The sequence below is a fragment of the Phaenicophaeus curvirostris genome, chromosome 7 (genome assembly GCF_032191515.1).
Source record: "Phaenicophaeus curvirostris isolate KB17595 chromosome 7, BPBGC_Pcur_1.0, whole genome shotgun sequence".
Lineage (NCBI taxonomy): Eukaryota > Metazoa > Chordata > Aves > Cuculiformes > Cuculidae > Phaenicophaeus > Phaenicophaeus curvirostris.
The window spans coordinates 30660581-30688135 of record NC_091398.1 but is presented as its reverse complement, the minus strand read 5'-3'; the positions used below and the strand labels follow the sequence as shown (position 1 = coordinate 30688135).

General features: G+C 40.7%; 1 protein-coding gene across 1 annotated transcript in view; it reads left to right on the top strand.

Annotated features, from left to right (window-relative positions):
* ADCY5 (adenylate cyclase 5) overlaps window positions 1-27555 on the top strand; it is a 213472-nt gene that overhangs the window by 114696 nt on the left and 71221 nt on the right. Inside the window, exons 2-3 of the mRNA XM_069861431.1 lie at window positions 7683-7832; window positions 12881-13002. Of these exons, the coding sequence (XP_069717532.1) occupies window positions 7683-7832; window positions 12881-13002 (272 nt within the window). The remainder of the gene's footprint in view (window positions 1-7682; window positions 7833-12880; window positions 13003-27555) is intronic.

The following is a 27555-nucleotide window of genomic DNA, read 5'->3' as shown; positions in this document are numbered from 1 at the left end:
GGGAGGTGAGACTGGCATGAGGACAACGCGGCCTCAGATATGCTTGCAATCCTTTGCAGAACAACTGATTTTGCTTTAATATCACAGCTTTAATTTTCTTAACTAATATCATTGTCTAAATTGCTTAAGCCATCATACATCTGGGCAAATTTTATACAGTTGTTGAAATTATCTTGACATACCTTGTGTGTGAATATTTTTAGCCAATAACTGTGAGTCATGCACAGAAAGACTAGGAGCTTTCATCCACTTTCATGACCTCAAAAAGATGGACCTCATGTTTGAAGTCCTATTTGAAGAGCTTTTATTTCGGTAAGATTGTATTTGGCTGCTGAAGCCTTTGACACAAAGATACCTCTATGGATCAGAAGTAAACACACTTCCAGTGGAATGCGTTCACCCACAGTACAAATGCATTTTCACTAGAATCAGGTTAAGTGAGCTGGAGTGTTAAGCCTGTTCCATCTAACCCACTGTGCAGTACTGCTCGTGAGGGCTGTGGCGATCCCAGCTCTCCGTTTCTAGCTCCACGTAGCTCCCTCGGGAGGCTGCCACAGCAGATTTGAAACCGGCCAAACTTGCAGTTTCTGCTAAGCTCTCTGTGCTGCTGCCTACATGATAACGAGAGGCACATGGCTGGTGTGCCATCTCGTAAGATAAGAAGCCATTAGATTTGAAGGAGACAGGCTGACTGCAAAGACTTAAAAGATGGTTATTAAAATAATAAAGCAGGAGTTGAATTGTTAACAGGGGAAGGGAAAGGACAAATGTCCCTGTTTCACTGGAAAAAGCCTTCCCTTGAGTTGTTTCAGGGTCTCACTCTTGCATCTAAGAGCCCCTGGGTGTTTCCCGGCGAGTGGCAGCTTCCCACACGGCTGTCTCGCCCACTTAGCCACGAGCTGTCAGCTTGATTAATCCAACTCACCATGAAGGATCCTCGCATGAGAACCAGTGCTGATTTATAGCTCGTAAAGTATGCTAAGTGTGAAGATGCACAGAAACTTGGTTGCCACAGAGATTCAGTGAGGATAGGTGGTAGGACCCAGGAATCTCCTCCCCACCAGGCTGTGTGCCACCGTGCAGGATATCTTTTCAGGGGTCATGGCAGAGTTACGGGAAAATTTAGACACAGAAATACTTCTAGCTGGTGTTACACCAAGGTTTGACAAGGACAGTATATTCTGCTCTCCTTAGCCTTGTTGTTCAGTGACCAAAGAAAGTCAGATCTCACTGTAATCCCAGCAGAAACATTAAATAATAAAACAGTGATGGAAAAGTAGAATTTATCAGTTTAAAGTAGGGATGTTTCATCTTGAGATGCTTACTAAAAGTACGTCTGTATTGGTAATGTTTGTTCTTTAACAAAATGGGGGTTTAAAGCTTTTAGTTGTTAAAACGCACAAATAATAAATGCCATATTTTGTATGACAATAAGAATATCATGCATGGAAATAATGCATGGGAGATTTGAAATTACAGTCATCAGAAATTAATTAAAATGCTCTATAGAAAAAGGTGCAAGGCAGTAAAAGCATCATTAGATGTTTTGATGTCCCCTGAATCAAATGGAAGAATTAAAAAATATTAAAATTTTATTTTTTGCTCTGGATGGGGGATGTTGTGTATTATATCTCTACTTGCAACTACGTATTTAAAAGTTAAATTAGATAATATTTTTTTATTCAAACGAAAAATGAACTTCTGTGGGACAAAATACTTGTTTCGTTTTCCTTTTGGAAAACAGCGTTACATCAAAAAGATCAGCATATACCATGACTGGAAAGGTGAGGTGGTCACTGAAAGACACAGAATAAGCAGTTTCATGTCATGTTTTTACTGGCTGTAATTGTTGAATAGAGACATCCACAAGTGGCATTGGTGTTCTTTTAACATCTTTAGCCAAAATACCACTGCTTTGCTCTCAGCAAGAAACTTTATCCTGAATACAGAACCTAGTTGAAAGATTAAAGTAGATAGCTTTTGCTCCTTGTAGGCTTCCCAAATAAAAGGAATAAAAAGTTTCAGAAGTATTTCTGCATGGAGTTTTTTTGTTCTCAATGTCAGCTGAAGAGATTTACTGCGTATCAGGAGCATCAGTTTAACAATTTCTGGAACTTTGGGATCCTTAAGTTATACCGTGACTTAGGGAAACATTTAGATTTTCAGAGCTGTTTTCAGTAGCAACACTTGTGTGCATAGAGTGGTCTTAGAGAAGTCTGTGGAAGACTGTCTGTAGCCAGGTTTCTGTTCTGCTCAAGATCCGAGTAAGTAGGTGCTGCACAGAGGCAGCAGAACAAAGAGGGAAAACACCAAAGAGCCACTTCAGAAGATTTGTTCTTAGACTCTGGGGTATTGATGTAATCTGTTATTGTTGCAGTCATTTCAAGTATTCAGTAAAAGCACTTGTCACGTTTAAAATTAAAAAAAAAACCACCTCCCTGTAGTTTCTTCACTAGATCCTGTTCTTTACTGGTCAAACACTGGGAGAAGACCATGGGACTTTCACTGTTTGATTATCTTTCTAGCATGATCTACAAGTTTTCACTATCTTAGTACTGTACTGCAGCTCTGGGATATGAAAGATGTTGTATATACAGCACAAATACATGAGCAATTTGATCTTGGAGCCAGCTGATGTTGTCTTTCGTTTTAATTTTCATTATGCCTTTGGCTCTGTAGCTGCTCCAACTTTTTTTATTAGATAGTGTATAAAGAAACAATAGAGGGTTAGCGGCTGTTCAGGGAGAGCATCTAGAAAACAGCACCAGCTATAACTTACAACAACATTTTTTCATAATATTTGTGCTTTTTATGTTTAGAATTTATCCAGACTTCCAATTCAGGATTGTACACGTAAGTGCTGTGGAAATATCTTGGATAGTTAGAGCTTTTGTAGTCTATCATATTTTTGTTCTTACATTGTTTCAGGTAAGTATGAAGATTTCTATAATAAGTTTTCCTTATTAAGAAAAGGATCTCTCAAAAGTAAGGCTAATGTCAATGTTTGCTCAATTTGTCAATTCACTATACGACCACTATGAAATGTAGTCTAGAAACTCAGTTATGTGCTTTTATCCTAGCCATTGCACTGATAATTGATTTAACCCAAAAAAAGTTGTTAATAGATGAGTATCATGAGATCTGGAAAGCAGAAGCAGTGCAGTTATCACCCTCTGGAAAGAAGGGTTACCTGCTTTGTTTTTTGCTCTAGATTGTTTTGCATGAATCTTAATCTCCATATATATGTTTTCCTTCTCCATGCAATAATTTTACTGCCCTGCAGTAAAAGCTTAAAATATAGTTGTTTTCAAAATGGGACTTTATGAAAATATCAAGACAATGTGTTGATTTAAATGAAAAATACTTAGATAAACAAAATACTGCTTAATGTTGTTGGAAACTAATGGGAATACTCTAGTGCTATGATCTCAGAATAGAAATAACCTTGAAACTCTGCAAGAGAAGCAGACTAAGGCAGAGTAACTGAGCAAAAACTGGGAGCTGTGATTTTTATAATAAGCCATGATACTCCAAGGAATATGGCCCACCTTCTCATGACAGTGCCAGCCTTATTTGCTCTGGCAGAGGTAGGCAACTACCAAAAATTATCTCGACACTATCCCTTTTAAGTATGTTGTTGTCTCTTAATTACATATTGACTAGCATCTGGTGTTTGAAGAATAATGGAATAGAAACACAGCAGGGAGAAGCGTGACAGTACTGACACAAGCTGATACTTTTGGTGCTTATGGTGGTCTGGAGGCTGTGCCCTGGTCACTGAGCCATCCCAGTTCTTCCTTGTCCTGGCCTGAGACACCCAAAACATCAATTTTGTAACAATAATGTCAGGCTAAATTTAGCCCTCGATTTTGATTTTGTAATACCCGCTTTTCATAACTCCTAGAACACATGGAACTAAACTGTTTTGTATTTTTTTTCCTTCAGTCAACAAGGGAAAAAAGTATTGAAAAGAGTTTCCTGTGAGAGATTGAACAAAAGCATTGCAGTGCTCTGTTTGTGCAATGAAATCAAAGTGACTTGAAACTGTCTGGTCTGTTTTGTTGTCTGAGATTGAGTGGTCTATTATTTCAATGGAACTAGGAAATCATGGTGGTTTTTGAAAGCACCTCATAGTACTTAGCTTTTCCTTAGGTACTGAATTACCAATAAAGAACTCTGCTTCAGTAACGTCAGGATAATAGCATTTTTTCGGTGACGTGAAGAAGCTGTAAGAGTAAAATGTATTAAGTTATGAAATGCTCAAATATGGCAATACTGCAGGCAGGTTTAATAGCTTTTCTAGGAGTTATATGTAAGTAAAGTAGTATTTTATAAACTATTAGTTTCCAAAACCAGAAGGGTAGGAGTCGTCTTAGTCTAAATCTCCAGCTAGGCAGGGGAAGGAATTCAACTACAAAATAGGCAGCAGTATTTTCCTGTTGCCTTGAACAGCTCTTCAAGCACAGATTGTCTGGAATATTTGCCATAATATGTTTTTACTTTTCAGGCAATGAAGCTTAAGGAATCTTTTTTTTTTTAATATCTACATCATCTCTTTCCTCCTGGGACTGAAGCTGGTTACCATAGCAAAATGGCAAGGAAGCTGATAAGCAAGTAGTACCATTTGGCAACCAGGATATAAATTTATTTTATTAAGACAGAGGACTGTGAAAAAAATTAATGAGATTAGAAAGCATTTTTTCTTTTCTTTAATATATTTTAAAGCACCTATGAAGAAAATGACTGAGAATAGATATTGAACAAAGTGCTCTTGCTCATATAACAAGTGTTGCTGCGAATAGTAGTTTTAAATCTCTGCAGACCTTTGATACTTTCAGCATGTCACTGTAATTTCTCCCCTTATGTTTCAAGGTGTTGTAAAGATGCCATACTGTGAATTAAATTAGCTTCTACTTAACAGAATAAATACAGATGTCTGTCCCTTACTACTTAAAAACTACACTGCAATATAGTATTTATTCCGACTTGATGAAGCACGGTCGTCTGAGTCTGTCTTGTAAATCAGCCTGTCAAGTCCCTTGGGTTTCTGTAAAATGATGTCAGTGAGTGCTGAGAAGTTAAACTGCTTTGTGTTCTACAAAAGTTATCAATAACGTCAAGTTTGATGGTGGTTTTTTACTCCCCTTTGACAATGTTGGTCTTGATGCATCATGTGAGTTGCGTGCCTTGAGCTCTTCAGCTTGGCTTTTTAAGGCATCGTCGTGAAAAAAATATTTTCATGGGTAGCCTGGTGGGGGACTTCTTGTTGTCATTGAGATATACCTAAAAAGGTATATCTTGTTTTCAGGACTGTGGTGTTCCTCTTTTCTGCTCAGTTAACTCCTGATACATTGCCTGCCACCTAAATCATGTTATGTCCTGTACAAGAGTTGAGTCACCTTTTTGGGGAGTTTTTGGGAGGGGGTTGCAGTATTGACTGTAAGTGAAATAAGCCTCAAATTCTTGGGATTAAGAAAGTAAATTGTATATTTCTTTCAGATCTTTTGTGCTCTTAGTTTTATCTGTTTCAGATATATGATGAATGCTTACTCTGTTCTATATGCCCTGGCAAATTTTCTGCTTACTGCACAAGCAAACAGCTCCAACAGAGAGGATTTGGGAATCTCGCTGTAATCCAGCCATGCAGAAGATGCTGTTTAGTGTTAACCTTTTTGAGCCCTTTGTAACCCTGTGGAACTTCACAGGCTGTGAGTCACCACCAGCGGATCCATGGAACAGAAATCAGAGTAACTCCTAGGAAAACTCTATTCCTGTTCCCTTTTTAAGCTGTCTCTTCATTGTAATTAGCACTAGTGGGGTTTTTTTATACACTATGAGGGGATTTTTCATCCCTAAAAATTATCATTATGAGCAAAAATACTCCATCAAATGCCCACTGGATGCAGCACTGGATTAGGGTAACTGGGCAGGATCTTGGTGGAAGTTGGCTTGTGGCTGATCACCTTGTGGAAGAGATAGAGAACCTTGGATATGGCAGGATCCTGCCTGCCTTAAAAAGAGCTAAGTGAGAATATAATTGCAAAGGGAATGTGTGAGTTTAGGATCAGGGCTTGTCTCATGTTCATTTTTGACGACCTGCACCTTCGATAGCCCTGTGTCTGTGCAGTGTAGACGCTTTGATGGAGGGAGCAATCTGTAGGGGATGAGAATAGTTTCCCCCTTGGAAAACAGTTAGCACAAATATGAATAGAATCATAGAATAACCGGGTTGGAAGAGACCCACCGGATCATCGAGTCCAACCATTGGATACCTATAACCTGCAGGTTATTGCATTTGCAGTATGATACCTAAGTGTGGGAACTTGCTGCAGGGACATAGCCCAAAATGCGGCACTTTGATGGAGGAGTTTAGGAAGTTGGATTGTTGCCATCTACTGGCAGCCGTCCACAGAGAAGTCCCTCAGCTGCCTGTAGCTTAAGGTGTTCCTTTTTTTGAGGTGAAAGAGGAGACTTTTCTGCCGTTATCCTGTTTTAAGGCAGAGTTGTTAATAAAATAATTGTTGTTGCCCTTAACACATGCGTGTAATCAAAGAGTTAGGGCAATCCCAGTGGAATTTCTTGGGGCGATTGTTACTCTTTGAGATGTCGGTCTATGTTTGACATGGGGTTGGCTACTCTCCTTCACAGTGACCAAATTGATTTGGGGAATCCTGGGCACCCTCTCTCAACATAGGGCTTGAGGGGTGTCCTGCATCCCTCCTGCGCTTCATAGCCTGGCCCTGTATTTTCAGGTAATGGGCTAGTCTGGAAATTACTTCTTTTATTCTGCAGTAAAAAAAAATAATAAAGGCGAAGGCTATGTTTGGACTCTTTAGGGAATAGACCAAAGATCCTGGCTTTTAAAAATCTTGCAGGTCTGACAGTGTTTCCCCCTAGAAGAGATGAGAGGAGTTTCATGTAAGTCTGCCCTCAAAGGGAGAGCCAGCACAGCTTGTGCAACTCAGAAAGTTGTACTGTGACTGACCTCTGTCAAGGGAAATGTTGGCATGATACCAACAGAAGTGGTTTTGAACATTTTGCGTGCAGCAAATACCACCAATGGGTGTGGATTTTTTCCTTTTTTATTAAAAGATGGTTGGGAAATAAAAGATTGCAATACTGGTTTTCAGCAAAAATTATGTGACAGCTTCCTTACAAAACATGAACCATGTGGAAACAGAAGAGTGATGTAGCTTTTCCTTTTTGCTTGTCCAGTCCAAATACGCTCCAGACTTAACAACTCTTTCTGTAGTCATGTTCACAAAATGTAAAAAACTTATGTTCTTAATCTAGTAACATAAAATTTTGAGTCAGAACTAGATTAAAAAACATTTCAGTTGCTTTTAAATCTTGTGAATAGCAAAATTTTCCCTTCGGTATGTTTGACAATAATGTGTATTTAGATGGATTTATTTTTTTCCCCACAGTATTTCCAAGGTGTGGGTTACCAAAAGCAGGATTACAGTATTAATTTTACCACCTGCTACTGGAATTGTACTCTTTACTGGTGAGGTAATACACAGTATTAAGAACATTTATTTGAGTACATATATGGAAGTTTTATATGTTAAAGACTAGAGAGGTTTAAGCGTGGCTTAGATGAGGGAGTTGTAGAAGCGACGGCAGGTTTCCAAAGTATAACCAAGTATCTTTCTTTCTTTTTTTTTTTTCTTTTGTTGCAGCTGGTCTCCAATGTTCTCATCTTCTCCTGTACAAACATTGTAGGCGTGTGTACCCACTACCCAGCAGAGGTGTCCCAAAGACAGGCTTTCCAGGAGACCAGGGAATGCATACAAGCCAGGCTGCATTCTCAAAGGGAAAACCAGCAGCAGGTAAGAACAACAGTGGGAAATAAAAAATGAAGTTGCTGAAGCAGAATTTGTATGCAAATGGTTCCTGTAGGATGGGATTTGCAGGCCTCATGCTTCTTGACTAATCCAAGTGAAAATAGGCTGACAGTAGAGAGCAGGGCTTTTAAAGGTTTGAAAGAGAGCCTGGGGGAATATTTCCTCCCCAATACCCCAATGGACTTCTCCACAGACATCAACAAATCCTGTGGTCTATGCTCTGTGGATTAAAATTATCCAGTACACAACAAGTCTGTATAATTTTTTTGCGCCTATTATTCAAGACAAGTGTTGAATCCGGAGGCAACACACAAGCTTCAGATTGACCCTCTTTGTAAGGTCAAAGCGTGGTGTGTTTGTAGCAAAGCCAACACCAACAGGTAGCTGTGAGGGAGATTTCACAAGTGAAAGGTAAATATTGGCCCATAGAACACGTTGTCCCCTTGTGCCTCCAAAGAAGGTTTTCTTCCTGCTTTTCCCAAAAGTTCCTACCTGCTTGCAGACCTCTATACGCCTTACAGGCCTCAAGTGAATTGTATTTGTTCAAAAAGCAAGATCCATCACCAGCTTCGATGTTTTTTTTTTTTTAGATGAAAAGATCCATTGCTGCCAGCATACAGCCTTGTCACCAAGGGTACCGAATGTATCCACTCCCCTAATTCAGTTGTGCGCTCTCTTGCAACGAATCTTTTGTCTCCTCAGAATTAGATACAAAAGACCTTTCGGGAAACTTGAGTGTTCCCTTGGTAATACAAATCTCTACCCTGATGTACATCTCATGGTGATCTGTCCAGTCCAGTTGGAAATGAATCATGAAATGAAGCTTCAGTTCTTCCCTAGGGAGAATCTCAGAGCTTGGTTATTGGTTTGGGGAAGAGGTCAGGGGAATTAATCAACTGGAGTGTCTTTGAATTTCTGCGGCATCACAGCTTTATTTTCCTTCATGTCTCAGCACATCCACAGCTATGAATTTGTCTTTTGGCAACGTTTCATGAGGTACTTCTGTCTGACATACTCGGTGTTCAACCCTTACTGTGAAATTATGTGTACATATGCTTTATTTTGTTAGTTTATGTATGAAAACAAGGTTCCTGCTCACAGCTCCTTTTTCCTTTGTAACAAATGTAATCCTGGAAAGATGAAATGAGCAGCCGCTCCTCCTTCCACACCTTGAAATGGAGGAAAGGACTGAGCCAAGAGAGTACCGCATTTTACTTATTGATTACAGCTCTCTCCTCCCTGCTGAGAAACAGCCTTAGTGACATGGCTCAAAAGCTTGTGCTGTTCTGGATTTAGGAGCTTCTGTATCAGAAGTAGCTAATGAAAAAAGCCCTGACAAATGCCCTAGCTTTGTGCCTTTTCGTTCTCCCGCTTCCCAGAAAGTACTGTACCACGCAGAAGAAAGCCAGGACATATTAAAACATGGGTCAAAGCCAATCACTTACAAGTACCCTCCAGTACTTCCAGCAGTAACTGTGAGTCCTGACAGCTGAGGACTCCTCATAAAATCATTTGCTGCTACAGCCTGCACTGTCTCCAGGTTCAGTTCAGATGCACCCCTATGCATAATAAATCAGAGGTGACAGCAGACACAAGTAAGGGCGTCTCAGCCCGCATCTGGGAGACTCAGTCTCCAAACAGGGGTGGAGGGAAAGATGAATGCATAGCCCAACACCGTTATCGTTGTTTGCATGTTTCTGGACCTCCGATGGTGCTCCTGTGTGCTCTTCTTTATCAAAAGCAAGCAGATTATCTCTGGCAAAGGAATGTGTATTTTCCTTAAATAAAGCATCTACCAGCATCCAAAATTAAATAAAAATTAATAAAAATAAATAAATTAAAAAATAAATAAAAATCAAGAATGTCCATTGCAGAAGAGAGGCTTTTTGTGACGGCATTGTTTGAGATAGCATAGGGCAAAGCCATAAAAGGAATCACTTTTGCTCGCCCAGAATAACATACTCTTGGATGAAAAAATACATTTTCTGCACAATCTGTAGCAAGCAAATACTTACATTTGAGTAATTGAATTATTGGGACTGCAGTTTTACTTTTGGCACTACTTGTGTTTTGTCTCCAAAAAGTTGTTCTTGCCTTCTCTTTTTCATCTCCTCACCACTTAACTTGTGGTGAGTGAAAAATAAGTGTTATTAAATATGAGGACAAATGGATAGTCATAAGACATTAAATATTTGTAGTGCTTTGAGGTCATCTTGAGAGAGTATGACATAAATAGTTAAAATTTCTATGTTGCACAGAGTTTTCGTAGGGATATATGTGCCCACAGATATATATGTACATATGTGAACAGACTAGATCTATATTGTACTCTTTCATCTGTGCCTATTCTAGAGACTATCACTCCTCGGGATGCGTTTCTTTAATGTATAATTCAGTGGAACTATACTTGCATCTTATTTTGAAGTGAGAATTATATATGAGTTTTGCTCTTGTTTTTTTTATCAGGTCAGAATGGTGCCTTGTTATACTTGTAAAACAGCAGTCCCAGTCACCTTGCTGGTGCATAATGAGTGATTTTCCAGCGAGGGCTGCAGTACTTCCTAGTCATTATAGCAAAATGAAAATTGTACGCTATTGGAGACTTTAATTTCTGTGCTCCATTTGAAATAAAATGTAGGGATTTTGTTGTTTTGAAGGTTTTTTAACGTTGCTTATGCTTTACAAAGACACTTGTTACAATCTCCTATTAGCTTCTGAAGTTATTTTCAATGATCATGATGCTCCCAACAAACAGAATAAAGATAATGCCCAGCTCTATAACGTGGCTCAACTTCCTAATTAGTTGCTGCATGAAGGGATATTGTGCTACATGCATTCGTTTCACTTGATAAGCTTGTCTTATTCCTCATTGGTGATAGTTCAAAGTGGTGTTAGTTTATCTCCTGGGTTTCTCAAGTGCCTTGAAAATATTGGTGATTCAATCTGTCAAGTGCCTACAGTGTCAGGAAGTGTAGGAGTGGGGGCTCTCAAGCAAAAGCTACCCAGACATGTATGTGAAAATCTTTTGGAGTACTGGTAGAAACTTGGTCCCCTGAATGTGTCCTTATTTTGTAAGCAAGTGACAAAAACTCCTCCCTCCGCACTTGTGCGCCTACAGGGAATGTTCCAAACCTGTGGGTGCCCCTGAGCCTCCATTAAGCTCCGAGTTATTTAGAGGATGTGTAAAATCACATGTAAAATAGTAGCTTTCACACATTCGAGGATGCCTATTATAATATGCAAACGACAGCAGTGTGTACACCAGTTACTCTGGAAAGCATACAAACGTGTTGTGCTCTTGCACTCAAGGAGTACACTAATAAGCAAGAGAAGCCTGAGGACACATGTATGATTCAGGATCTTTTTTGACCAAAGGCACCTGCAGATTGCTATTGAAGGTGAGAGTACTTTAAAAAAGAGGTACCTTGTTAGGGCTGCTGTGGTTTTGAGCAGAAGAGATTGAAATCCCTCCAACACATCTTCTTCTGTGTTTTTACTGCCTCTTCAGAGACTGCAGGCAAGAATCAATCTCTTTAAGGCACACATTGAAGGGGAAAGAAAAGGAAATACTGGGCAGTGCCGCAGACTATGAAGTGTCTCAGTGTGCGCTGAACATGTTCCCAGTGAATTTACCAGCTCTGGTTTCCCCCAAAGCACCTTTCTCTCCTTAGAGGAAAAAATAAGTGAGGAACTTTCAGTTAAAACTAGGAATTAGAAACCAGAAATGTGTCTGTAACTGTAGTATGGGCAAGAGGTTTGGTGACATGAGTAATTAGTGCAGGACTGCTGACCCTTCTGAGTCAGGACTGCATTCGAGCCCTACTGTTCCCTGTGTTGCTGAGTATTAATGAGCTGTTAGATAAGGTTAGGGACCTATGTTTGTGCTGCATTGTGTCTGTGTCATCAGAAAAGAAGGTCCTTTACTTCCCTCTGCTCACTGCAAATAAAAAAAAAAAAAAATGAAGACAAGAGCAGCACAAGCTTTTGAGATTCTTCAGCTATTCCAGAGCCTACAGCTTGGACCACAGTAGAGCTGATCCCAAAGGAGATGCTCTCCACCTTCTTCAACCGTAGCATAAACTTCTTTTGAACTGTTATGGATGTGAGTGGGAATAAAACAAGGATCTGTGTAGAATTTCTCAGGTGTGATTCCTGAAATACACAAATGCATCCATGGGTGCATATAACGTGCAGATGTAACTTCTATAGCTTCTGCATGAACTCGCCACCAAATTTAGAAATAATAAGAAGCACAGGCTTTTGTGTGAGTTTTTAGGAAAATTAGCAGAAAGTCATCATTTTGTCATGTAACTGGTTTCTGCCAAGCATGCAAAACTATATACAGAACTGCTTACAAAATAGTGTTATGAAAGTCATGCTAAAGCTATTATCAGTAAATAAAAGTGCCAAGTGAATTGTTGATGACAGAGGTGGTTATTGAAAATACGCTTATAGGGGAGTGGGTGGGTTTACAAGTCTTCATGCATTTCTAAGTATCATACTGCATTGTATTGTTGGGCTAACTTTTCATGTTAGTTTTATTAAGGCTATTGACTTTTTAGCTACTAAGAACAGGTTTGTGCCTCTTGGGGGAAAGTGCTTAGATGGTTAGATAGGAAGGGAAGGAATTTTAAATGGTGCCCAAGGGTGTTGGGGTATCAGTCCTCTGGTGTTAGGTGAGGGAGGTCTTCATCGTGGTGTGGGGAGGCTGTGTGGGAGGTCGGACTGTATCACTTATCGTAGTCATTCTAAGAATAGTGCATGGGCACTTTTTGGGTTGCATGGCTCCTTCATTTGCAAGAATTGGCAACCATGAATCACAAAACCAGTACAGCTGGTATGAAAAATCATAATTTTGGGACAGAATTGCATATGACTTCTTACGGGATCAGCTGCTGGGTTTATGGGGACTGTTTTGCTTGGTTGTACTCATCTCCCACCAAACTGATGAGTCATTTCACCCCAGTAAGGAACAGTGTGTTTGTTAACTGGGCAGCAGGTGTTTTAATTGGTTCATCTGTCTGACTCCACAGGAGCGTCTCCTGCTCTCTGTACTTCCTCGACATGTTGCCATGGAGATGAAAGCTGACATTAATGCCAAACAGGAAGATATGATGTTTCATAAGATCTACATCCAGAAGCATGACAACGTCAGGTAAGCACAATAGCCCATCTCCCAGCTGCTGGGGAGGGGGGACCCTTCCAGTACTTGGCACTTAACACCCAGGGGCAAAGATGGCAGCGACACATAATCTAGAATAAAAGTAGAGACTCTAAAGTTTCATCAATTGACTTTGAAAGCTCATTTATAGAATAGGAAGGAGGATTTCCACATTCCTGCAACATCTTCCTTTGAGAAGCAGTTTTAACCAATCTCTTTCCTTAGATTTTTTTCCCCTTCCTTTACTGGGGAGAGTCTTGGTGGTTTTAAGAAGGTGGTATATTTGAGCTTAGTTATTTTTTGACAGTTACAAGCACCCTTCTGTTAAGCCATGATGAGATGCAAGTTAAAGACTGGCAACACTTTTCATAGGTTAAATTGCAGAGCCCTGCTGAAGGTAAGACCACTTGGAGTGGTCTCTGCCGGTCTGGAATTACAAGCATGTCCATTAGTGACAGCCCTTGGCACCTGCTAAGTCACCCAGCGTTGTGTTGCTCCTTGTCTGTCTGGATGAGCAGAAGAAATTGATGTCCAATCTCTGGCAAGTCAGGTCACGCAAAATCAAAACCAGTCTGTGTGCTTGGATAGTTCAGCCCTATGAGCTTCTGAACATCACCAGGTTCCCACTGTCTGCTTCCCAGGGAAGAGGCTATTAAGTGGTACTTACTTGCTTGATATCTTTATGGGCTGCAGTTACAAAGTTAAGTTTAATTTAACCTTGAAATGTTTTACCTCTGCTGTTGTACCTGACCTCTTTGGGGAGCATTTATGTCTCTGCTAAGCCAGATCCCAGAACAGTGTAACAGCTCTGTCTGTAAATGTTTCTACTGAGACAAGGGGGACTGGGGCAGAGAGCTTCCCTGCTTTCATTCCATCTCCCCTTCCAGCAAGAGGTTTCCTATGAACTACTTGTGTAGCCCTCTCTCTTACATAGCTTTAAGTATGTTGGTGAATTATATTTTCTGATACTTAGCGCTCAACAAATATAAGTGGATTTCTTATATCTCTAATATACTGAACCCTGTATAATCTGCAATAGGTGATGTGGTGAAATTCACATGACATTCTGATGCCTTTGAAGACATTCCCTGAGCATTGAGGGTAGTGGGGAGAGGTAAAGTGCAAGCAGAAAACTGAGAGGAGGTTGCTCACTGTTGAATGTAGAGTCTGATGTAAAACTCATTGAAATCAGGGCAAGTCTGTGTGTTGGCTTGGGCAGACTTCAGTTCAGCCTTTCACGTTTTTGGTTGTGACTCTGTCAGTAAACAGATACAGATCTACTGGCAATACTGAAGACAAAAACATTATCAGATATAAAAAATAATAATGGTTCACTGATGAAAAATAAACAATATATATGGTGATGAAGGTGAGGGGAAGAGGCCATTCAGAGTGCCCTCAGCAGAGTATGTGCTGCAGTGGATTAGATTAGGGTTTGTGTCTTTATATTACTTTTTCCTTAGTGGCACTGATTTTTTTCAAGGTGTATGAATTTCTTGTGATAGATCCTATCTGTGAATTGTCTTAATAGAGAAACTACTTTTTTTTTCTGGCACTGAAAGGTCAAGTTGGTATTCAAAGGGAATGGAATTCATTAGATATGACATGAGAGTAGTCAGTATGATATTATCATTTTTCCCACTGATTTCTGTATGTCATTATTTGCAGCTTTGGAAGTGTTCAGCAGTCAATTCTTAGTAAAGGTGATTATCTCTTTAGGATGATACTTATTTGAAATTTTACCCATGTAATTAAAAAACCAAAAACTAATGAGGCAATAATAAACTGTATTTACAAATGAACAATCTTTAAAAGAGAAGGGTCCAGGGTAGAGCCACTAAAAGCATCAAGGGCCTGGAAGACCTCCCTTTTGAAGAGAGGCTGAGAGAGTTGGGGTTGTTCAGCTTGGAGAAGAGAAGACTCAAGACCTAATTGCAGCTTTTCAGTACTTACATGGGGCTTATAAGAAAGATGAGAAAAAACTTTTTAGTGGGGCTTGTAGCCGTAGGACAAGGGTTAATAGTTTTAAACTAAAAGAGGAGAAGTTTAGACTAGATATTAGGAAGAATTTTTTTTACTTAGGGTAGTGAAGCACTGGAACCGATTGTCCAGAGACGTCGTTGATGCCCCATCCCTGGAAACATTCAAGGCCAGGTGAGGTGGGGCTCTGAGCAACCTGATCAAGTTGAAGATGTCCCTGCTTACGGCAAGGGTTTGGACTAGATTACCTTCATAGTACCTTCCAATCCAAACCATTCTATGATCTGACAGAATTATTATGAGTGGAAAAAAGGGCTCCAAGATAATGGTATGGAGACATGGAAATCTTGAAAGATACGCCAAAGCATGACAAATGCTGCAGAGTATAGAAAGAGAAAAGAGTTTGCTATGCTTTTCAGTTATGGCTATGAAGTAACATGAAAGGTGAACCACATAGACATAAATTGTGTATGCACCGATCCATTTCTTGACCTGTCCTGGTGGGCAGCTAACAGGAAGCTTGTGAACCTCTAATTTTCACATCTTGCATATTTATTGAATAATATGAATATTTCCATAATAGATTATCTTTTACAGCCTAAAAGTAATTTTAATGTTGTTCTCATGGTAATGAGTGTTTAAGAATCAAGCCCTTGCAGGTGCTGACTGTCTCCAGTGAAAAGGGAGGCTGAGGTCTCAAAAGATCTTGCAGGGAGGAAACAAATTATATCTTCTTCAAAGTATGGACTTTGTGGTCTGTGCCGACAAGGTCCTAAATCAAAGACCACTGAGGTCATGGGGAAGGCTGGAGAGGGAGATAAGAAATCAGAATAGAATAATATATATACTGAAAGCAAATAAAAGGTAACTTAGGAACATCTCATCTTCGTGTACTTTAGGGAAATGAATAACTAAGTATGAATATTGAAAAAAAGGAAACATGATTTGGAACAAATGACTCATTTCACTCTAGGAGTTCAGCGTGGAGCCTTTGCTTTTGCCTGGGTGCACTGAAACCACCCCTAGCGGGAATGACTGCAGATGATTTTGAAGCATTTATGTGCACACAGAAACACACTCGAGGGCAGGTAGCCTCTCGATGATGTGGATTAATGAACTGGCTGTATAAAAGTAAGCCTGCTCTTTACTTTTCATGGGAAGTGCTCAAGAGGAGGCTTTTGAGATGGGAATGCCCCAAGCAGTTTTGGTTTTGTCACTACTCAAAAATATCATAAGATCTAAGTTTTTATGAGCTAAAGGTTATTGTGTCAAGGCAATTGAGAAGTATGTGAAGTCGGTGCAAGAGTGCTGTGCCCAGCCATTGAATCGAGCTTCCTGTTGATGATTTATGAGCAGGAGCATTTCCTCTGCAGTTTGTAGCAGTGGGAAGGGCTGTGTGTCTGCAGAGATGTGGGTTTCCCTCCTCCATCGCTGTATCCAGCGATTCTCTTTTCCCACTCTCCCAGCTTAGATAGAAAGGTAGATTATAAATGTAAGTGTAATCGGTGGGAATTTTTGTTGGCTATTGATTTAAAAGTTTGTCATCATAACGCCTGGAGCCTGAGATCTTAATTTTTACTGAGTCTTCAGGGTGAGGTTGCTCACCAATTTCAAAGTCAATATAGAAATAATGAGACTTACTGACACTGGAGGTTTCCATCCAGCTGGGTTTAACTTTGGCCCTTTGAACCTGGGAGGTGCAGGACTAGAGCCACGAGCACTTAGCCTGGTTTGACACTTTGTGTGGATGAAGAGATTTACTAAATTCTGTTGCAGGCAAGATTAATTTTTTTTAATTTTCAGGAATGATTTGGTCTGGGCTTTTGGGGCCACCTCTACCACCTCTAATTTTAATTAAAAAACAAACCCAAACCACTCTGCCAGCAGAAAATATTATTCTAAAATTATGCAAAATTACTGGAGGGGGGGAGGAGTGTCCGTTTTAAAACGGGAGTCTTTTTTGTCTTTTTAAAAAGTTTGCACACTTGCTTTCTGGTTTGGGTGGGTTTTTCTTAAGAAAAAAAGAAGTAAATTTTAAACTTATGTGGAAAAGACATCTTCCTTATGTGCCAGTAACAGGTCTGCAAAACACAGTCGTGATCCTTTAATAAGGAGCACTTCTGCTTACTGTGTTACATTTCTTTTCCAGGGTGGGCTATCTCTCTGTTCAGGGGAAAGATGATGCATTTATGCAACATACAGTGGTCTTTCTGGCCTGAACGGGTAAAAGCAAATCTTTGTAGAGCCTTATCAGGACTTCCTGTGAATGAATTCATAATCTGCTAATTGTTATGGAAAGTAAAGTTCAGAGACTAATTTATCCACAATGAAAATGTAATTTCCTGACATTTTTTGGCAGCAAAATTTGCTGCAGTATTATGCTCTTCTTGAGAATTTAGGGTGATGGCAGAACTAAGATCAAGGGGTATGGGGTTAATACACTCTTTTTTTGATGCAAATGAACAGAACCTTTTAACAGAGGAAAAAAATGTTTCCCATCCTGCTATATTGAATGAGAATTAACTTCGACAAATTCAGAACCTGAGAGTGTGATTTGACCTTTCCCACATGTATGTGTGCTAAATATAAAGTCTATTGTCAAATGCAATCAGGAAAGGAGTTTCCAAGACTATGCAAGTAATTTTGTGTAAACAACAAGGTGAATTATATAACTAAATCGGTTCACATTATCATGAATGAGATTGTGTCTGATAGACAAATCCTAAAATACACATAGATAATATTGTTTATCTGTCATGTTTCCCAGGCAGAATTTTGAATGTATTACATTACTATTGCTATTTATAGTATCACACTGAGTGATAATGGCTTTAATGTTATCTAGGTTTGGCCAAATATAGTAATCTGTGCTATAATGGGAGGTTTGAAGTCCTCTGTGAAAGGATAAAGGTTGGCTTTGTCATTGAAATTCCTTTGATGAACCGTTTCAAGAAGCTTATTTTAGGGCTGACATCCAAGCATGCTGAAAGTGACAGTTTCCTCTCTTCTCTGCTTCACACAATTCTTATGAATCATTTACTCAACAACATTAACCTGGTCTCAGAGTTTTTTAAACATCTTGACAACTTGAACTAAACCATTTGCAGAACTGAAACAGTCCATTTGCTTTCAGCTTTGTAAACAGAAAGTGTTTTTAACTAGTTTTACAGGCGTTGTGATGCTTAATTAGTTGCTTATGAAGTGTGTTAAATTCTTAAATTGCAAGGTGCTGTGTGATTGTGTGCTATGAAATTTGTGACAATTTCAACTAAGTAAACATCCTTTTCCTCCCTCCTCCTACTGCCCTTGCACACAGGATATCTAGTCTTAATGTTTCTTGGCGTTAAATAACTTATCGGTATAAATAGTGATACAAAGCTGAGCTCTGACCGTGACTTATAGAAGGGTTCCTGCAAGGCTCACCAAAGCAATGTGCTCCTCAGTGGTATATTCTTCTTGGTGAATATAGGCATGAGGCTGGGTTTTTTTTCTGGCTTGCTAACAGTGTCTTTTGAAATGCTAAATGGGTTTCTAATGAGAGGTATCCTACCAAGCCTGGGTCAGACAGCAAGTTGCCTTTGGAGGTAGTTGTCCCAATGGTTTTGTTCAGGAGCTCGTCCTAGTTCTGTTGTCATGGTTTTTCATGACAGGTTATTGAAGCTAAGCAGAAAACAGTTTGATTTTACCATCTTTAATAAATAAACAGTTTTTCCATGGATGTTTTCAAAGATTCCCAAAATCTCTTGACTTAGCCAAAGTTTATGTAGCTTCAATTTCTATGGAAGGCCTCATTGCCAGGAAAGGGCAGGAGCAGTAACTGGTTTTAATATTTTCTCTATAGTCCATCTCCCTCCTTTTCTTCTTCCGTTTTTGGGGGAAAGCAGAATGAAAATTGGTGGTTTATGTTTAAGTATGAGGAAGAGCAGCATTAAACAGGAGGAAACCCAAGAGCAGGTTTTGCTTCCTGATGCTACTTTCTCTTCCAGTCCATGACCTTTAGTCTCCTCCTAAAATGTGTTTATGGGTTGGTTGCCTGTTTTTCAGCATCAAGTCTTAGAAAGAGCTCTACCTCCTTTTTTGGTTCAAGGCATGTGCCCACGAGCAGTAGAACCTTAGTTTTGCAGATAGGTTGGGGGAAACTGTGTGGGTTTTGTGTGCGTTTCATGTGGGTTGAGGGCCCCCTGAGTTTAATTGCCCTAACTTATGGTTGAGGCTGTAGGCTGAGAAAAGTGAGCAGGAGGGAAATGATTAGCCTTCCCACACCTTTCCCCAGATAACACCAGTGAATTTTACCTGTACAGGAACTCTTCTGTTTCTCTGTTAAGAGCCAGCTCTTGGGAACTTCACATGTGTCTGCATGGAGTGAATCTTGGAGTTTTAATTTTCCAGAAAATTTAGTGACATTTCTTTTAAGTTTAGCCATAATTTTAGGACGTGTAGACATAAGTCTCGCCCATGGGTGAAGGTAGATTACTCTGCTCTTACTGCCACTAATCACTTGACTCTTCCCTAGCCATTTTGGTGTTTTTCAAAGGAAAGATCAATGTTTTTTGGAGAAAGACATTCAAACTAAAATCTGTGTGCAAAGAAATGTGCTTATTTTGCAGCAATTGATATGCCTGAACTTGACATCAAAACTGTGCAGTAAGTCTGGCTATTAATTTTAAAGGCAATGTTTCAGTCCAGGATCGCTCCCTCTTTTCAATACATGGTGTTGATTGTTCAGTCTTGAAAGCTTTTAAGTTAAAGAATAGATTAAGTTTATATATTTTATCAAATCTACCTCTTTATGCATATGCAAGGCACCTTAAGAACAACAAAATACATGTTAACTTGTTTAAGCATTCATCTGACTGTCTGCAGGTCTTTCTCTTTGAACTGGGAATACATTGTGATCTCAGTCCCTGGTGGGAACTCCTGGTGTCTTCAGGGGTGTGAGAGAGCCCTGTGCTCTCTAAAGAACAAAACAGATAAATAAATGGCTGCAAGGCACCCTGCTGGATGCATTAAACACATGTGTTATAAAGAAGATAAGATCCCAAAAGTGCAGTGTGCCAGGTGACTGCAGATCAGCTGCCACTAGCAAGCCACCAGCAATTAGTGAAAGGCCTGTGATATATAATTCACACCCTGCTATTCTGAGTTTACTCAAGGGTCTGTGAAGTTCACGGGGTGATGGGTTGAAGTGTGGTGGATGTTTTAATGATGAAATACTGTGAATAGTAGTTTGGGGAGAATAACAAAGGTGCCTGCAGAAGTTTACAGAGCAGTATTTTAAGTCATCAAGGTTATGTGGATTCTCTTTTTTCTTCAATATTACTAAAAATGAATTAATTTTTTGTATATCTAAATCTGACTGCTGATTGGCCTGATAGTAAAAGCAAAATTATAGTAAAAGAAAATGTCAAATTATGTTTATTAAACTGATCCACCCCTAATCTTCTCTATTCTGCAGTAACTTTGGCAAGAAAAATTGAGTCTTCTCTGACCAAAATGTTACTTTTATAAAGAGTTGCTTGTACAGACTTGCTTTCATTTTGTAAAGACTTTGTTAGATCTCAGTTAATGAACCACTTTGTGATATAGTTAACATGCAAAGTGGTTTTAAGAACATTGAGTTTATATAACACTTTAAGAGGTTCTTGTTAAAATAATCCTAGCTTTTTTCTTCCTTCTTGGACAATAATGACTGAAAACCAAAAATCAGTTAAACTTTTTATTCTGTAATGCACTGAACTTTCCAGAACTATTTAAAGCTCTCTTACAGAAGCTGTAAAACAGGCACAGTTTTGGATGGGGATGGATTAGCTTCTCCTGTCTTAGACTATATTTTTATCCCTCAACAATTGTTGCTAATTTGTACATCTGTTCTTACTGGTTTCTATATAATTTCAACACTCCATACATGATGAGGAAGAGACAAAAGCTGAAGCCAATTAGTGGAGGAGAGCTCTCAAGTGGTCTGGTATCCTGTGGCTCAAGTTAGTGCATTCCTGACTTGAGTCTATGTCATCCAGTAGCTGAAAGTCATAGTATATTTTCTAAACTTCCACTTTTTTATTAATTGTGCTTGATACTAAGTGGTTAAAAAGTTAGAGAGAGGCTGTTACTGGCTGTGCAGAGGGAAATGGTGTTTGTTTAAGAAACCAAGCTAAGAACAGGTCCCTTCAGAAACAGAAGGAGCAGAAATGAGATGCAACAGAGAACTGCTTAAAACAGCAAAGAAGTCAAAAGACCAAAGAGATTATATTAATTTCAGTACACACACAAACTGTTGGCAAGGCACTGACCTTGCGGAGCAACAGAGGTGCTCTCTTTTTAGAAAACAGATTTTTCTGTGTTAATTTGTGTTTCTGTTAAGAAGCCCTAGAAAGATGCCCACACATTTAAATGGTGGGAATAAGGATTTCTAAGACCGTGTAAATTCTGAGGACTTGGAAGTTTGCAATGTTTTTCAGAAACTGGAAAGAAGTGCATGTGTGATACACTTTAAAAAGCAAACAAAATACAAGACTACAGGTATTATCTTCCCTGATACCATGGGCAGCAAGGATCTTTGTCTGTAGTTGCTCTCTGTGTGTTTGGCAAATACCAGACACTCTCAAAGGCACTGAGAAATTCTAAGGATGTTCTTGAACAGTAACCATGTCTGCATTTTAGTCACACTCCTAAACAACTCCCTTAAATATACAGAAGGATGATTGGGGGTTGAAATCAGCTCCTTCACCTGCAGTTCTACAGAGCTGGCCCCCAAGCCCAAAAACCTAGCGCAGTACCCACTTGTGAAATTTGGCTTTATGTGACTGTTAGCAAAATATCTTCTCCCGTTGCAGAGATCTCTCCAGTAAGTGGCATGCAGAAGGCTAAATGACCATGGCTTTGTTCAATTGTAATATCATCCATAAATGCCTGTTTGTCTCCATCAGGAGCTGTGAAGAGGAAGGCTGAATTTGTGAGGCAGTGGGGAATTTTTCCAGCAGTTATAGCTGTGGCAGTTTGTTCAACCACCATGTCAGCTCATTTGTTTGGCTTTTTTGTTGCTGGTGGTTTTGGTGGGTTTTTTTAAAAACTTTAAGTAAGATTGTTTGCAGAGTCTGATAATACACTGGCTCCATTTCCTACTTGTTGTGGGGAAGGTGTTGCTAGGACAACCCTCCTTCGTCTAGCAATTACTTAATTTCTGTTATCTCCGAGGTCTGTTAGACCCACACCTCAGTGCTGAATGCAGTAGCAATTTGGAGAGGTGCTTTATAACATCCTGGACCATAAAGGAGATATCACACCAGTGCCACAAAACTGATAGGATATTAGCGTGATAGGGATGAAGGCAAAAAAAAAGATGGAAAAGGCCAAAATAAATTGGGAAGCAAGAAGTAGAATTGGCCATTGTTAGTAATGACTAGAGGAGAGCTGGTGAGAGAGTAAAAATTAGTCATACAGTTTTAGACAGTGATGCGCCATAGGAGTTCTGGTGGACAGCCTCCTGTCTTGGGAGCATGCACACCAATACAGTGCAGCTTTCCACTGTGGCTGTTTCCAAAGAATGAGCTAATAAGAATAAATTTGTAGAAAAAGGCAAGCAAAACTTTGGCTTTTGCTTGGGAACTTGAGATGTTCTAGCTACGGATCAGGCTTCAACAGAAGCCAAATGCTGATCTATAAAAGTATAATTATTCTGTTTCATTTGGAACCTTTTGTTCTGGATTGCATTCAAAACCACTGTAAGCCCCACTGTAAGATTCTTTTTCTTTCCAGGCAGGAGAAAAAGAGGCCTTTTGATTTAATAATTCTACTTTGTTTCAATTAAAAATGAGGAAAGACCCATGTTGCCTTTCCCTTTCTTCCTTAAGAATCTTTCCTTCTGCAGAACCACGGTTTAGGATGATGTGTCTAATGTAGAGACGAACTTGTGTTACAGAATATAAATGCTAAGTGACTTTCTGTTTTTAAGATGCATTTGTAATTTTTTAGCTGCAAACCAAAACAATTTTGATATCGAAATTTAAAGTGATTACAGATTTCTTGCAAAGGCCAGAAACCTTGAAACTGCAGATCTGACTGGCCTGCTGAGCTTTTCCTGGAAGTGTGTAATGGAAGGTGTAAATTTAAAATGGCATCTTCTCTGAAAGCTTAAAAACAACTGAAAAAAAAGAGATAAAATAGTATTGGAGAGCAACTGTACAAAAGGGGGATGAGGAAAAGGCTGAGGTACTTAATGCCTTCTTTGCCTCAGTCTTTAATTGTAAAGAAACTTGTTCCGTCTGTGTACAAACCCAGGAGCTAGAGGAGCAAAATGAGGCTCCCATGATCCAAGAGGAGGTGGTCAGAGCCTTGCTAGCCCGACTAGACACCCACAAGTCTATGGGGCCGGATGGGATTCACCCTAGGGTACTGAAGGAGCTGGCGGATGTGCTGGCCAAACCCCTTTCCATCATCTTCCAACAGTCCTGGAAGACTGGGGAAGTCCCACTGGACTGGAGGCTGGCTGATGTTGTGCCCATCTACAAGAAGGGTCGCAGGGAGGACCCAGGAAACTACAGGCCTGTCAGTCTGACCTCAGTGCCAGGGAAAGTCATGGAGCAGGTGATCTTGAGTGCTATCATGAAGCACATGCAAGAGAACCGGGTGATCAGGCCCAGTCAACATGGGTTCATAAAAGGCAGGTCTTGCCAAACCAACCTGATCGCCTTCTATGACAAAGTGACTCGGCTGCTGGATGAGGGAAAGGCTGTGGATGTGTCTTCCTGGACTTTAGTAAAGCCTTTGACACAGTTTCTCACAGCATTCTGCTTGAGAAGCTGTCAGCCTCTGGGCTGGACAGGCGCACACTCTCCTGGGTGGAAAGCTGGTTGGCTGGCCGGGCCCAGGGAGTGGTGGTAAATGGTGTGAAATCCAGCTGGAGGCTAGTGACAAGTGGGGTTCCCCAGGGCTCAGTGCTGGGTCCAGCCCTGTTCAATGTCTTCATCAATGACCTGGATGAAGGCATTGAGTGCACCCTTAGCAAGTTTGCAGATGACACTAAGCTGGGTGGAAGTGTCGATCTGCTGGAGGGTAGAGAAGCTCTGCAAAGGGATCTGGACAGGCTGGACCGCTGGGCTGAGTCCAATGGCATGAGGTTTAACAAGGCCAAATGCCGGGTCCTGCACTTGGGGCACAACAACCCTATGCAGTGCTACAGACTGGGAGAAGTCTGTCTAGAAAGCTGCCTGGAGGAGAGGGACCTGGGGGTGTTGGTTGACAGCGACTGAACATGAGGCAGCAGTGGCCCAGGTGGCCAAGAAGGCCAATGGCATCTTGGCTTGTATCAGAAACGGCGTGACCAGCAGGTCCAGGGAGGTTATCCTCCCTCTGTACTCGGCACTGGTGAGACCGCTCCTCGAATCCTGTGTTCAGTTCTGGGCCCCTCACCACAAGAAGGATGTTGAGGCTCTGGAGCGAGTCCAGAGAAGAGCAACAAAGCTGGTGAAGGGGCTGGAGAACAGGCCTTATGAGGAGCGGCTGAGAGAGCTGGGGTTGTTTAGCCTGGGGAAGAGGAGGCTGAGGGGAGACCTCATTGCTCTCTACAACTACCTGAAAGGAGGTTGTAGAGAGAAGGGTGCTGGGCTCTTCTCCCAAGTGACAGGGGACAGGACCAGAGGGAATGGCCTCAAGCTCCGCCAGGGGAGATTTAGGCTGGACATTAAGAAAAAATTTTTCACAGAAAGGGTCATTGGGCACTGGCAGAGGATGCCCAGGAAGGTGGTTGATTCACCTTCCCTGGAGGTGTTTAAGGCACGGGTGGACGAGGTGCTGAGGGGCATGGTTTAGTGTTTGATAGGAATGGTTGGACTCGATGCTCCGGTGGGTCTCTTCCAACCTGGTTATTCTATGATTCTAAGATTCTATGAAAATTAAAATGGTATTTAAATACCTTTTGTGTGTTCTTCTTAGGTTATTTTTCTTGTATTTTCAAGGATCATTTCTAGTAGAGGATCTTAAACACTGTATTTTGTTGGTCTGTCATGTCCCGCAGCTTTTTATTTTTCCATTAGGTTTATCTGACATGACATTTATTATATTACTAATAACTGAACAAATTGTAAGTCATCTTGCAGAGTAATGGGCAGTGCCTAGAAACACTTCCTTGCATTTTAGTAACTTACACTCACAAACTCTTGTGTAAATATCCATTGCTATCAGTTAACAACACAGGGGAGGTTAAGGCAGGGGAATGGAGAGGCCAAGATCGGCAGTGATTTCTTTAATTTGACTTGGTAGCGAGGCCGATTAGAGCTCAGAAATGCCTGGCTCCCATTACAGAAATGTCCTAATGGCCAGGCCATGGAGGCTTCGCCCTGCCTGTGCTGCAGAGGAATTGTGCAGAAGAAACAAGCAGGGAGTTTGGACAAACACACGCTCTTTGTGCTGGGGACTTCTCGTGACTGCCGGCTGTATCTCCAGGGGGAATTAGTGCTCCATTTCGGCTGCACTGCCTCACCAAACGGGTGTCTTTCTTCTGTTCCTTACTAAAATGAAAACCCAGGGAAATGAATTAATTCAGTTGATATTCCAGGTAACAGAAACGCAGGAGTGGTGAAGATCTGAAAAGACATGAGTGATGAGACATTCCATACTCATCCAGGAGCATAGAGGCGTGACCCACATGCTAGTGTAGGTTACCCAGGTTCGATTTTCCCGTGTGCCAGGGGACATTTGAGGCCACATCTCCTAGGCGAAGCCCTGACCAAAGAAGGCACCCTCGTTCTCTCTTGTTAACTCTATTTCATTTTTTTATATAAAAGAATCAAACCCCAGAGCAGTGGCTTGAATCCCACTGTCCCGTGTCACAGAACACGCCTTAATCAGCAGGGCGGAGCGGGGAGCTTGCTGTCTGTGCACCTCATTATTCTGAATATTTTATACACAATGAGCAGCTTCAGCACGGGGTCCTGAGGGCACCCCTATTCCCTGTCCAAAATAGCCTATTGTCCAGTTCAGGCTGGATTCAATCAGAGGAAAAATCATATCCACATTTTCTCCCTTCTCAGGCAGAGGGTCTTAAGACAGTTTTCGTTGCTTGCATTTTCATTCAGTTTACTTATATAAAGCAGGCATTTGCAGAATGCTAAGGAGTGAAGGATGCAAATTTCTGTATACATTTCTGTTCCTTAAAGATGTTCCAGTCTGTTGTGATGGTCCAGTGATATTTTAGCTGGCAGAAATACAGGCGCCCAGCAAAGAATTGGGTACAGTCATGTAGCAGGCAGCATGGATGTGGTAGGGATGTTGGGTACATATCCTTTTTTCTTGCAGCTGCTTACTTAGTCTGAGCCCTGTCTGTATTTTTAAATTAAAACCAAACCAAAACAGTTAAAAATCCCAATGAAGTATTCCTGTAAGATGCTATCATGAGGCTCAAATTGAAGTGAACATTTATCTGCTGGGTTTTCTAGCCTCAGTGATCCTTGATTACCAACAACCTGCAGGATCCTGGGGATGATTTGCTTTTGCTGTTAACTTGCTGTTTACTTTTTTTTCTGTTTCTATAAGGATCCTGGTGACTGGCTGTTGTCAGCAGGACTTTTTTTCAATTGTGTAAGGACTGAGAAAACAGTATCTGTCTGACTCTTCCACAGTGAATGGCTTTCAAGTTAAGCCATGGCTGCAGTTATTGTGCTCTAGCTGTGACACTATAAATAAAGTTATTAACAGCAATATGTAAATGGGTTTCTATTTCTGTTCCCTGTATTGTTTGCAAAATCTAGGGCAGTTATTCAGTAAGAATCATCTGCTGTTTAGCAGAGAGCCTAGCAGCATTTGATGCTGTGTGGGCTGCTGCTTCCCCCCACCCCCCTTTCTTTCTTTCTTTCTTTCTCTCTTTGCACTGGCTTTTAGAATCCAGCTCCTTTGCAAGTTTGTTTATTGTGGTATATAAGAAATAGAGTAGCTGTGCTAAGCGTTTTCAGGCTTCCGGAGAGTGGCTTGGTACTTAAGAACAGAGAATCATTGCTTGGTATCTGAACTATAGGAGCATTAAAAACAGCTACACAAACATCAAATGCCACAGCTGCTAGTTGCCTTAGTGCACATCTTGCAAACTCCAGTTTCTTCAAAGATCTTTATGGTTTGTGTTTTGTTTGCGTGCTCCGTTTCCTTCCGTTCTCCTCTCCACCGCTCCGGATCTGCCTGACAGCCTCAGGCCCTGTTCATGTTGGAAACTTGTCCTGCCTTAATTCATGCAGTTACAGTGCAGCCCCCCAAGGGAGAGCACGGATATGTTGGTTTAGAAACACTTTACTACAGTCATGGCTACGCCTATCTGGAAGAGCAAATTGCTCTAATCCAAGGCATCTGTTTAGAAACCTGAATGCTTCTGTACTAGGGACAGGAGCTGTGTTGCTGTTAAAATACATATTCTATAAGACAGTTTGCTCAACCTTCTTCCTGCTCTGCAAGTGAATTTAGCTCTGGCTTCCCCAAATCCCCCACAGGGAAAGTCCTGAGCTGCTTGTCCTGTGACTCATTAGGCACAATTTTATTGCCAGCTGTGTTAGCCTTCGGATGGGCATGTGTCCTTCCATGGCACTT